At 36.5% G+C, this 14104-nt stretch overlaps 1 protein-coding gene across 1 annotated transcript in view; it reads right to left on the bottom strand.

The window, feature by feature from the left end:
* Positions 1-3864, bottom strand: part of CLCA2 (chloride channel accessory 2) — a 31560-nt gene extending 27696 nt beyond the window's left edge. The window contains 3 exon segments of the mRNA XM_039838466.1: positions 1240-1366; positions 2656-2800; positions 3679-3864. Of these exon segments, the coding sequence (XP_039694400.1) occupies positions 1240-1366; positions 2656-2800; positions 3679-3864 (458 nt within the window).
* Between the last annotated feature and the right edge of the window lie 10240 nt (positions 3865-14104).

The raw sequence follows: 14104 nt of genomic DNA, 5'->3' as shown, positions 1-14104 counted from the left end.
CAACATACTAATAAGCAGAGAAATGCAAATCAAAGCCACAATGAGATATCACCTCATATCTGTCAGAATGGTTATATAAAACTTTAAAGTTTTATATAATAAAATTTAGTCAGATCAAAATTTTTCCCAAAAGTCAACAATATAAAAATCTGACATTATAAAACAGTATACAATATAATAAAAATATTTGAATAAATTTTAAGAGCATTTACATATCATTGAGAACTGTATTGTAAAATATTACAGCCTTTTGTGAACAACTTTCTGATGGTTATTTCATCAGTGCAAAACAATAGAATGTGTTTCTCATAGCTTTATCTTTTATTCCCATAACCAATAGATTAGCAAAACAATCATTCTATCGAAGTTATATTTCATCTTGTACCTTGACCATTCAATTAGTATTGCTAAAACAATATTTTAAGTCCAAACTAAATATTTATTCAAACAATCATCTATAGAACATAATTTTATATACAACATTGTTTCTTTTATTTTTAGGCAGAAAGATATTACATTGTCTCAGGACTTGCTCTTAGAAGTTAAGTATTTAAGTTTTCTTTTAAGCTGATTTTGGAACAATAGACCTAATATGATCTGGTAAATACATATACATGTATATATGTAATTATTGCTATTTGTACTATGTAATATGTGTGTGTGTGTGTGTGTGTGTGTGTGTGTGTGTGCCGCTGAATAGAGGAAGATATTTCTCTTTTATTTTTCATAATTCGGTATTGCTTTTGACTTTTTTTGCAACAAATATGAATTACTTTTATAGTAATTAACATTTATTTTTAGAAAGATAGAAATTCAAGCCAAGGGCTTACCTAGTCTTCATATGGACAAAACCTAATTTTTATTTCTGGAAATTTGTCCTGAAGCAAAAGGGAAAGAGTGCTCTGCATGGGACGGGATACTTAGGCTGTTACATTCTACCTCAGAGACCATAGTAATGCACCTCTTACCTACTCTTCCGAACACTCCTTCCTCACCCCCACCCCTCCACTCCCACTTCCTACCTACATTAGACTATAGGTTCACAGGGACAGGAATCACCATGCTTGTCCTCTGCAGTGCCTAGCATAGCATCTGTACATAAAGATTATTTACTATGTGTTTGTTTAATTGGCATTATGAAGTTAAAGAAGTTGGTATCCATCAGATACATGAACAGCCTTCAATAACTATTCTTTCCTTTAATCTTTCTGTTCAGTCATATTCTCATTTTTGCTTTACTTATCAAGTTCTTCATTAAGATCAGGAGTACTACTGGTTTTGAGGTTGGTTATCTCTAATACTTCTTCATTCCTCAGATGGCCAAAGTGGTTAATGAAATCTATATAGATAGCTAGAGACAACGAAGCTTAGTGCAGAGAACACGGTTTTGGGCACCAAATAGACATGGATTTAAATTGCAGCTCTGTAATTTACTAGCTGTTTGACTTGGGACAAAATTCTTAACTTTATTTGAGCCTCGATTTCCCAATTTGTGATAACAGCAACTAATTTTAGTGTGTGAGGGAATTAAAAAATACATGTAGAATGCCTGGCACTTAGTTGAAGCTTAAAAAAACAGTAGCTCTCTTCTCAGTTTATCCCAGTTCCTCTATCTCTCCCATCTCCATACTGAAGCGTTGTCAAATGCTATCATCTGGTCATAAATCAAATGATTTTAAGAGTCTCTGCAAACTCTTCAGGATACTGGGGCGCCTGTTGGATTACTATATCATTCCATTACTGAGAGAGTAACTTCAAAGGAGAGCTAAGAATTAAAACAGGCTTAGGAAATTTCTTACCAATGACACAAATAAGAAAAAGAGAAATTGTACCCCATGTCCCAGTCCTTCTATTTGAGCTGTAGTTACAGATCTTGAGCCACCCCATTACTGAAGCCCTGAGCTATGTTCTCAATGCCTCTATTTCTGCTCCTACTGGTAGCTGCTGAGGCTCTTGTTCAGTGTAGCTTCAAACAGTCATTTGCCAAAATTATTTAACATTTGTATATAGCAGGCATATCAGTATGCGCCAGAGAGTATCATGAATGTTTAACTTGATCTACAGCTTATGAGAATCCTTTGAAGGTTGTCTTTTGCATGGAAAAGAAAAGGTAGCCACTCCATTCCTCCTCACTCACTGCCTTCCTTCTGATCAACATACTCCTCAGAAGTAGTGTCCTGGACTGGGCATAATGTGAAATTCTACTAATTTATACTCTGGCAAGAGAAGACAGCCATATTTTTATAAGTGTGGAAGGCTTATGTTTCTGTCCGGACATGCATGTTTACTGCTCCTGACAGGATGGGAAATGAAGATAGTCATAATTGTGATTATTTTCTTTACAGCTCATACTCAGTAGATAAAACCAGTTTTTGGTCCTTAACCAAAAATTTCAGGAAGGATTTTGTAAGTTACAAAGGAAAAGAGTTCTTCGGAGAGGCTAACTGGGCAATGACATTTTGCTATTTTTACTTCATAATTTATACTCATTGATTATATTTTCATATATTTTGTGAATAACAATCTTCCCAATAATATTATTAGTATATTAATATCAATGGTTTGTTTTGCTTAGTTCTCACTTTTAAAGATTGAACACAGTAAATCTTGCTCGTTCTTTTCCCTTGATTTAAGCTGCTTTAATGAAATTCTGACTTCTTACTTTTTCATATGATTCTTGTTTTACTTTGCTCTAATTATTAGCTTTCCATGTGGCAAGTGTTAAAATTTTTATATTTCTGAAAAACACTCTTCTCTTGGTAGCATTAAACAGGTAAAAAGAAGCTTCAGTTATCATTTCCTATAACCAAATAATAGAAAAGCCTATTTTATCACTTGTAAATCTTTAATGATTTTTCTGGTTATACTTCAATAAAATAGTAATAAAAAAATAATGCAAATATTTTGAATGAACCATTTCTTTTAGAGACAGCATTAGACTTTGAGAAAAATTAGGAGCAAAATAAACTTCCAATGGTTATCTGGAAGATATATTAGGACACATTGTGTGTCTGGGCTTGCCTACATGATTTTCCCAACTTTGTGAAAGTCTTTTAAGCTTTACCAAACAAATCCTTTCCATGGCACATCTGTAGGCATGTTCAAGACCACACCTTATGATGGTACTAATTTCACTAAAGCATTATCGAAAGAAGGCTTTTAAGTAATGGAACTATGATCCTCCTTTTCTATAAGGTGAAAATAATCAATTACCTTACAGAACATTCAGGTGAAAAGAAAGAATTTTGCTCTTTGGCACTCTTTCCAGACTCTCATTCTTTTTGTCTGAGAATTCTCACCCTCAGGATAGAACCCAACAACGTGATTTTAAATCATGCTTATTCATCAATCAAACACCTTGTCTTCGTTGCCACAATGTATTATTTTTAAAGTTGCTACCCCCAAAATAGTCATGTTGGAAAACAAAAACGCTAAAGTTAATAGTAACCAACAACAACAAATAAAAGAGGACTAGATCAACAGTCTATGATCTGAGACTATAGAGAATTAGGTGAACAAACTGGCTTGGCCGTAATTATAATTTTTGATGCAATCTTTAAGAAACACTGCTCTCTTTACTGCTCATGCTACAAAGCAGGCAGTGTTGTTAGCTCCTTAAAGGAGGCTACAGGTCTTTTCTAATGGGATAATGGTTTTGACTTCATACTTGCCACTCACCTTTATGTTTGGGATGAGGTTCTGATCCTCGGATACCTGAGGATTGATTGCAATAAGTATTCCATTATACCCATTGTCTTGAAGCTGCATTCTGGTTACCAGTACTAGGAATTCTGCACCTAAGGCAACCAGGAGAGTCACAAGCTTCAGGCTGCAAACAGGACCTGCATTGTCCCTGTGGGTCATGTTAGAGAAGCCTCTGGTTTACTCACACTTGTCCTGCTGGGTACATTGTTCCAGGTTGTCAATGGGAAACAGATAGTTTCTTCTTGAACTTGAAAAGTCCTAGAACTTGTGATGAAAGAGGTGTCTTCTTCACAAAATCTGGAATGGGTCTATCTGAGACCTGCCTTTACAAGTCCTTTTTCTCTAAGCAATGCCATACTTCCCTGTTCTTTGGCTGAGCTTTCTCCTTAATCATGGTTGGGCAAGAAATCTTCCACTTCTTTCTCATTTTCTGTTTCTCAGAGGAAGAGGAAAACAATACAAAAGGAGCTTGAAAGACAGTTGCCTAGCTGGATGGGCTGGAAATCAGAGAATCTGGATTATTCAATCCACTTTCAGTAGAAAAACCAAAATCTGTAGTGATTTTTTTCTCATTACCCTTGATAGCCTTCTCTACCCATCAGCGTAACTAATTCCCCACTGCACTCAAGTCATTTTTTGTTTGTTGTAAGATTCTCTTGTCTGCTCATTTTGAAGATTTGCAAATCCATCCTGTAGTCCTGTTCATGGGGCCCTTGTGTCAGATAGTCTGGGCAAGCTCTCAGCTGATTGCTGGGGCAGAGGTATCACATATCCCCCAGGGAGGGTCAAACACCAAGATCTTGGATGCCTGTGCAGGTGACAGAGACTTTTCCCTCTCCCCTTGTTGCCTTTTTCTCTGAACCAGGGAAAAAAATGAATTTCTCTTTCAGGAACTCTCTTGTGAGAGCAAGGCTCTGCTTCCTTCAACCTTCCATTTCTCCAATACCTATCACAGGACCTGGTAAATATTTTATGAATGATTAATACCTGATAATTACATAATGCTTTAGAGTTTACAAATGTACCCATTTAAATTTCAATTCCCAGAATAGGGATTGCCATATTATATGGTAATTCTATTCTTAATTTTTTGAGGAACCTCCATACCCCAAAAGTTTAAAAACATTTATCCACTAAGATATATGCACCCCAATGGTAATTGCAGCAGCATTATTCACAGTGGCCAAGATATGGAAACAACTGAAGTGTCCTATGATAGATGATTGGATAATGAAGATGTGGTACCTATATACAATGGAGTATTACTTAGCCATAAGAAGAGATTAAATACTTCCATTTGTGACAACATGGATGAATTTTGAGAATATCATGCTAAGTGAAATAAGTCAGACAGAAATAGTTGCGAACCATATGATTTCACTCATATGTGGGATATAAAACTGAAAGCAGCAAACAAACAAGACAAACAAAAACTCATAGACACAAACAACAGTTTAGTGATTGCCAGAGAGAAAGCGAGGTCGGAGGTAGGTAGAAAAGGGTAGAGGGGGTCAAATATATGGTGATAGAAGAAGATTTGACTTTGGATGGTGAACACACAATGCAAAATACAGATGATGTATTATAGAATTGTACATTTGAAACCCATATAATTTTATTAACCAATGTCACCCCAATAAATTTAAAAATGTCAATTCCCTGATGCAGGTATAATTTTTACTTTTGTTATTCAGTGAAGACACTGAATCTCAGAAAGATTATGAAAATTAGCCAATGGGGACAAGAACTAACATTTATCGTGTGATAGGTTTCATCACGCCTATTTTATGATTGACAAAACTCAGGCTCAGAAAATCTAAGTAATTTTTTCCAGGTTATGTGAGTATTGTCATATTGCTAGAATGAATCCAACTGATTCTAAATTCCATTGTTTGTCACCATATCATGTTCTTTCATGTTCTCAAGAAACTAGAAATGAATTAAGAGCTGCAACGTTGAAGAAAATTTTTCTCCTACTGTCCTTCTCCTTGAAACCTCTTCTTCTCTCATTGTTTCTCATCTGCTTTTTCTTCAAATCCCACATCTGGTCTGAAGCCTGAGCTGAGCTCCCCAACTAGGTCAACCCTGCTTTCATTCTTTAATAGAATCAGATCCCTCTCTTTTGAAGCATGATTATGGTTACAATGTCACATTCATATTGTGCAAATGGTTGTCTGCTTCCTGCTGAAGAGCATAAGAGAGAGGGGGCCTTATCTGTTTTGATCACCATCTTTTCAGTACCTAGCTTAGTAAACTCTCAAAAACGATTCGTTGAATGAATAAATGACTAAATGAATGGAGTCAAGAGAAGTAAATAAAAGCCACATTATTATAGTGTGACAATACTCTTCCCTCCACCCCCATTTTGAATGTTTTGCTTCTAGAAGTTACCTTTTCTGTTCTAGAGCAGTTTCCGTCTTGCTTCTTCTTGACAGATAACACTTGGGTATTGGTGCTCCCCTGGATGTGGAGGAGAATGGAATGTCACCTGTCACCACATGGCTGCCAAGGCTGCTCACTCTTCAGTTCAGAGGTTAGCTTAGTTATCTTGTCTTCTGGGGCGAATTCCAACTGTGGGTTTTCCCACTCACTCACAGTATGTCTACAGAGCAGAAGTCCAAAGGTTTGGCAACTCTGAAGGCTTTGCCTGTAACTGTGACTCACTGAATGGAACAATACACTTTATTTTCAACTTTCTTTGGCAGTTTATTTCTTATGCCAAACTCATGATTTTAAGGAAAGCATTATTCCCGTCAGCAAAGAACTATGCTTAAAAATTAAACTCCTAAGTCACACTATGAGACTAGCTTTATGTCAAAAATTAGAAAAGAGTTTCTTCTTGCCACCATGAATATTTATATAAGTCGTTCAATGGCTGAGGGGCCATTGAGGACTGACATGCAGCTCTCTTTCCATCTGTTCTTATCAACAGTTACAGTGGCTCCCTTAGAATGTGGCGGTGGAGAATGCTGACTACAGAGTGCATACAGATTTGTAAAGAACAGCCATAAATAAACAATCTTGTCTAACTTTACCTGGGTTAAAACCTAAACAAGCCACTCAGGCTTTGCTCACCCTGGGCTCAGGGGCCAGGCATGACATCCATTTCTGTCTATCTGCTTTCTGCTTTCTTGTCTCTGGAACCCAGTGCCTAGGTCTGGCTACTTGATTGGACTCCACTTTCATTATCGGTTCCTTACAGGATTCGCAGTCACTGACCGATTCTCTTAGCAAGTCTGGGAGTCACATTCACTCCTGAATGCCTTTCCCACCACCTCTGTTCTGACCTACTCTCAGCAACTAGACTTGGGGCCAGGCCAGTATGAAGATCTCTCCTTACTGCCTTCCCCGTTGGCCAGGTTGACCCCAAAGGAGACAAAACTAAAAAGCAGGAGAAAACTGACCTAACTAAATTACTTAAAAGTCATTCTTAAATAGAGTGCCCACTTTTGATAAAGTTTGATTTGAAAATAGAAAGAACAATTCATCCTTTCATTCAAAGAATATTCACTGTTTATGTCCATAGATATTATGATATCTAAGAAACGAAATATTTCTGAAGCAAAGAAAAACAGAAATACAATGTTCAAGCATTTATTTCAATGTTGTAAACACTAGAGGAACCTGCTCTGCTTTCATCTACTTTCAAGAAAATAAGAGTTATTCAGAAAAAAAAAAAAGAAAGAAAATAAGAGTTATTCAATTTCAGTAATTGAAGAATCTAAAGGACATCTTTGTTCATTGTCTGACTATGCAGTTTGACCTGGCCCCACAAGGCGTCTCAATTTCTTTTCATGGAGTCTGGTGATGGAGACTCACAGTCAAAGGGAGTAAAACATGCAGCTGGTGTCAGAGAAGTCAGGACATTTGACATCTTGAGGTGTCCAAGAAAGTTTTGCCTTTGTTTCAACTCTTGCAGCAATCCCATTCAGAAGAAGAAAGTAGAATCTTGCTGGGCTGCATGACTTACGGGCCGCTTTAGTTTTGAAATGTTTATGAAATAAATCAAAATAGAAGTGAGACAAACTGTAAAGACTAAGAATTAAATAAAATAGAGTTTGCCAAGGACCCAGATGGCACATTTCATACCCCCCTTACCCATTTTCTTCAAAGTTATCCAGTAGCCCCTCTTGTCCACAGTTTCACTTTCTCTGGTTTCCGTTACCCATGGTCAACCTAGGCCTAAAAATATTAAATGGAAAATCGCAGAAATAAACAATTCAGAAGTTTTAAATTGCGCGCCATTCTAAGTAATGTGATGAAATCTCATGCTGTCTTGCTCCATCTCACCTGGGCCATGAATCACTCCTTCATAAAGCATTTCCACACTGTACACACTCCCTGCCCATTAGTCACTTAGTAGCCATCTCGGTTATTGGATCGACTGTAATGGTACCACAGTGCTTGTGTTCAAATAACCTTATATTACTTAATAATGTCCCCAAAGCACAACAGTAGTAATGCAGGCAATTCAGATATGTCAAAGAGAAGCTGTAAAGTGCTTTCTTTAAGTGAAAATGTGAATACGGTACAATAAGATATTTTGAGAGAGGGAGACCAATTTCTATAACTTTTAGTACAGTATATTATTATAATTATTCTATTTTATTATTAGTTATTATTGCTAATCTCTTATTGTGCCTAGTTTATAAATTAAACTTTATCATAAGTATGTATATATAGAAAAAAATATTGTGTATTTAGGGTTTGGTACCATCAGTGGTTCCAGGTTCTACTAGGGGTCTTGGAATGTGTCCCCTGCAGGTAAGTGGGGACAACTGCACTCATTTTCAATACAAAGAAATGAAGTGGATAGTCCAGATAGGGTCTGAAAAGTCATTTGTGTTTGTTGAGTCACCAAAATTCTAAAGCTTGGAGCTCTTACATTTCATGTCTAGTTTCTTGAATTCTCCCCATGCAGTGTTTTACCCCTGGGCTTTTGCTATTATGCCTCCTCTACACCCTCACTGTGCAATAACTCTGCAGATCATTTTGTGCATGAAAAGCCTCTCCAAAATTTGCCAGCATGGAAAACAAGACCCGCTTTTAATGATAACCCAATAAAGAAAATGAGAGAAAGGATATAGTATAGTCCTCATTTGTAAAACAGGCATAAATTTTCCTTCTATAAAATATGTATCTGTCAGGCACCAGATAGTATTTAGCATCATGTGGATGTAAAATATTATCATTATTACTATCATTGCTTTTCAGAGAAGAAAAAAAAAGGCAGAAACATAAGAGAAATTTTTTAGAGAGATAAAAATAAGCACAGAGACTCAGGGAACAATAAACAGAAGTAGAAGCACAAAATTTTGACCCTCCTCTTCCCTAGTCTCCCATTATGTTTTCTTCCTGCTCTGTTTCTTGTTTCAGTATGTCTCTGAAGCTCCAGGGATCTGCCAGACTCCCCTGCTGCTCCCAACCCTACCCGCAAAGGGTAACAAGTCTTTTGGTTTTCCTTCCTCTCCTTTGCTACTTGTAATGTTCCGTTGAACCCTGCCGCCCCTGCAAACAACAACAACAAAAACAACTGCAACTGGTTGAAAGACCTGGCAATTGGGGCATTAGGGCTCCCCCTTCTGTTCTTGGGGTGCAGGTACCCCGGGGCTCTGAATCTTCAGACAAAAACTCCAGACAAAATCCACCTGCAGGACCTTCATTCCACCATGCACCAAAATACCATTTAGACTAGTGCTTTTCAAATTGTAATGTACCTAAGGAGCACCTGTTCAAATACCGATTCGAAATTCGTTGTAGGTCAAGGTGAGCCCAATATTTTTCACGTTTACCGAGCTCCCAGGTGCTGCTGAGGCTACTGGTCCTTGAGCCACACTTGGAGGAGTTTCTGTATCAGAAGGGCTCCCAGGGAATATCCAAGGATTTACTTGGTGATTACAGCCTTTACACCAAAAAGAAAGCAGTCTTTGTAATCCATAAATATATTTTTTACCTCCATATAGGAAAGGCCTGCATTTTTTCAGAACTCAGGAAAAAAACATTGCATTAATTATGCATTTTTATGGTGACATCATTGTTAAATATTCTTTGTAAAGAAACAAGTACAGAATTTTAAAAAAGAAACCAACAACAGATATGTTTTAAATTCTTGAAAGTCACACTATTATTAAAGCCTCAAATACAATGTTTTCTTATTGATCATATGTGAGCCATGATAAGATTGCTTTAACGATCTCCAATACGTGGCCTCAAGCAGGCATTTCCCAAGGATGTACATTATTCAAACAGGGAATTGCTTCCTTAATTTTTATTTCTCTATTTTTTTCACTCATTCATTTGTTCGAAAATAAAATTGTGTCAAATATAGCTAAAGAAAGCTCTTAAAAATGTAAAATCGTGTTTCTACTTGATGCCAGGCATTGTTCTAAACTGGATATTAGAGTGAATCAAATGGGCCGAGTCCTTGTCCTGATGGAGTTTACTTCCTAAATAAGAAAGAAAGATAACAAAAAAATACGGTGGGATATCTAATGAAAGTGTTATAGAGAATAAGAAATTAGGTAACCAGGAGAAGGCAATGAGATTGGGATTTGCTATTTTGTATTAGGTGATTGGAGAAGGCCTCACAGATAAGATCATTAGGAGTGAAAAAGGAACCATGCCAATATGTGAGAAATAGTGCAGGAAGAGAATAGGGCAATTATGATTACTAGGCCCTGAGGTTGGAGGTTGCCTGGAGTGGAGTGAGCACAAGGAAGAGCCTGAGAGCTGCCACAGAGAGGGTCCTGAGACTGGAGGAGGCTGTGGCATAGAGGCCCTCTCTGGTGCACAGTGGAGGTATGACGGGATCTGACTTTCAGATCACTTTTTGAGAGGAGGCCAAAGGTAGAAGCAGGGGCCAGCGAGGGGCTTATTGCTGAATGCAGGTAAGACAATGGAGATGTAGAGAGCTCAGAAAACAGTTTTGGTTGTCTTCAGTTAGCCTTTCTTCAGCTTTCTAGAAGTTTCTTTTCCCCTCTCCACTAAATAATTTTGCTGTGGAGGTGAAATAAAAGCCTGTCAGCTCGTAAGCTTATTAAGAGAGGAATCAAAGAATACTTCTTTGCCTGCCCAGAAGTGCCTAGCATAATGCTGACTGATGACAAAACATAAAACGAGAAACAATGACACTAAAATAATCTGAGATCTGTAGTTATCTGTAGTCAAATGACATAGAAATATAGTCTAAGTTTATAACGTAGGCCATGATTTTCAATGTCTTGTCTGTAAGTGCTCCATAAAAGGTTAGAATTATTATTATCAATATAATTATCAGTTGCTCTCAGCTGGGGTCCCCTTGCTCCTCAGAGACCTTCATATAATTGGCTTTTATCCATGTCAATTTCATAGCCTGTGGAAAACCAAGCTCTGCCTCCTAGATTTCTGCAACTACCTGGACACCCAATTTCTTAAAATTCCTGGTTCCTACATCCATACATGCTGTTTCTGTGCTTCACATTGTTTCAGATGTACTGTTTTGAATTTTCCAAAGGAACACATACATGCTGTGTTTATGATCAATTTAGACTTTATTGAAGAGTTCATAGGGAAAGCAAAAAAGGTATTTGTCACAGAAAAAAAATGAAACAAAACTTTTACACTACTTAAAATATCGGCATCCTTTTAGTAATAATCACACCTCAGATAAACCTCATTGGCTTTGATATTGCCAATGTGTGAAGCTAAGGTATCAGCATTCTTTAAATAATATTGTACAACTGTGGAGCTTCCCTGTCCCCCAGATTGCCTCTGCCTCTTTCTGTCTTGAGAGATCTTTATCGCTCTTCTTATCTCTCTTTTCCTTACTTTCAAGAAAAAAACCATCCAGCTCACCACCACCAACAGAATCCCTGGCCTCCTGCAGAACCAGTGCCCTGTTTCTCTCAGTCCTGGTCACCACTGAGAAACCAGGCAGGGTGGGAGGATTCGATGGCTCTTCCCCTCAACCTCAAACATTTATAAAGTGTTCCCAAGAGAGATTCTGGAGAATGAGTTTTTAGGACAATTTTGGCTTAGGCACTCATCTCCCTGGGTGGCTTCAAAAGCCACTCCAGCTTATTTCTATTTCTACTCCTCTAAATTTGAAGTCAAAATATTTACTCTTCTACTATTCTGTTTCTTGTGATCTATCATTTCTGTTTCCTTAAGTTGCTATTTTCCCTTTAACTAGCTGGGCACAGCTAAGGTGTCAGAGGTTTTCCCGTATCCCTCAGCTCCCGGAACCCTAACTTGATCTCAGTTTTCTTAAACAACCTATTATGATTATTTCAAGAGTTTTGGATGTGGCTTGCCTGAAAATTCCAATGAAGGCCCTGCACAAACTGAAACCATCTTTAATCTTTTTCTCTATTGCTTATTACTCACCTATTCTTTTTCTGTATCCTATATTAGTACTTTCTCCTATACCTTTTTCTATTCTCCTCTAAAAAGTCTAGGGAGCAACTTCTAAAAAATATTATTACAACATATCTTTACCTAAATAGCTGTTTTTATTTTTTCTCTGTTAGAAAATAATGGGATTTTTTGAATACAGATTCTTTAGTGTCGCGTAGCTAAGAAAAAACAAAAAAATCGATTCTGTAAAATAATGGCAAAATTGGTTACTAAAAATACAATAAATTTAAAGACAAAAAATGTACAATGGATGACACATTTTAACCAAGATCAAATGTTCATATTCTAAAAATATTAAAGGATTTTAAAAACCAATAGTTACAAGCAATAGACAAATTTTTTAAAAGAAACTTTTTAGGCAATATTTTTGTCTTTTTTTAAGCCAAGAATAAAATAATGATTTTTTTGAGTCATAATTTATCTTAAATGTCATTATATCACATATGTTTTATCTCCACATGAATAAGTTACCATATTATAGATTTTAGCAATGAGTCACACATTATAGATTACTTACTAAGCAGGGTATAAAGCCAAAATAGTAAAATGCCAGAGTTTAAGAATATGCAAAATTTTTCTGCCACTTCTGTTTTGAATTATATACATTTTTATTGGCATTCACTTTTAATCTTGTACTACAATAATCATGTAGAAGCAGTGGTTAAATGGTTGAGTAATTGGACTTTGAAGTTAGACTGTGTGGATTGAAATTCCAGTTCTGCCTTTTACTGGCTGCATGTAAGTTATTAAATATCTCTGTGCCTCATTTTCTACATCTTTAATATTGGTGTAAAATTTAAATAGTACATGTAGTGATTAAAACAGTGTCTAGGCCAGAGTAAGAATTTAATAAGTATTAACTCATATTAATTATGTCCTTTCTCTGGTGTGTGTGGCACTTGCTTGGGCACTATTAATTTCTTACCTAATAATCATACTCTTTTTTTTCTTGCTGTCAGAACCTATCTTCTATGACAGAGGTCAAAAATGTCTGATGCTAATTTTTCCAAGTCTCCCTCATATTGGTGCATGACTATGTGACCTGACTCCAGCCAATAATCTAAGGAGTAGTCTGCTAGCAGGAGGCAGGTGGAGGAGAAGAATGTGGTACTGTTGGGATCATTTATAGAAAAGATTTTCCTCCATAAAAAAAAAAAGGGAAATGTCTAGAAAAAGCCCACTCTTCTTTTCTATCAGGGTGCCAGAAGCTGAGAGAGCCTCTGTGGCAGTGAGATGGAAGGTGAGTGGTTAGCCAGCCAAAAAATGAAGGTAGGAGAGTTGAAAGGTGTATGAGTCCTGTGTCCCTGATGATACCGTGATAGCTGAGCCGACCCAGGAGTGCCTAACTCCAGACTTCTCATTGTGTGAAGCAATGAACGCTCCGGTTCTTTAAGCCATCATTATTAGGTTTCCTGTTACTTCTGGACAAAACCACTACAACTGATAAAAGCACTTCACAAAATAGCATTGGCATTTATAAAAATGCCAAGCAATGTTTGGAAAATGTACATGAAATGGTTTACTATATAAACTATAAGATATTTTAATGAACAAATAATAATATTGCAAATTTTTGAGCAAGTGATTTTCTCTTTCATACGAAAGGATCATGCTTAGCTTTAATAGGCTAGGGAGAAAAATGCCCGTTCAAAGCCTAACATAAAATAACTTTAAAAGTAAATGGCAAAACTATTTAGCATTCTTAAGCTTTTCTTAAAATATATACTAGACTAAAATATAACTATGCCAATTTTATATCTGTATCCCTGCATTATTAATCTTCTTGTCTCCAAAGGACCACATTTTACTTATGAATATTTTTCTTCATATTTGACACCAGAGTCTATGTTTTTCTAAGTACTTTTTAAGTGGTTAACTAACTCTCCAATTAATTTATAGTTATATTAGTAGATTTTCAAACAATACAAAAAGAATAAAATAGTATATATACTCTCTATGACCAGACAGTATCTTTATGCCATGAGATTTAAATTGCTTATATTTA

This window comes from Pteropus medius, unplaced genomic scaffold (genome assembly GCF_902729225.1).
Source record: "Pteropus medius unplaced genomic scaffold, Ma_sr-lr_union100, whole genome shotgun sequence".
NCBI classification, from domain to species: Eukaryota; Metazoa; Chordata; class Mammalia; order Chiroptera; family Pteropodidae; genus Pteropus; species Pteropus medius.
Note: the sequence above shows the minus strand (reverse complement) of the source record. Positions and strands in the feature narration are given on the sequence as shown.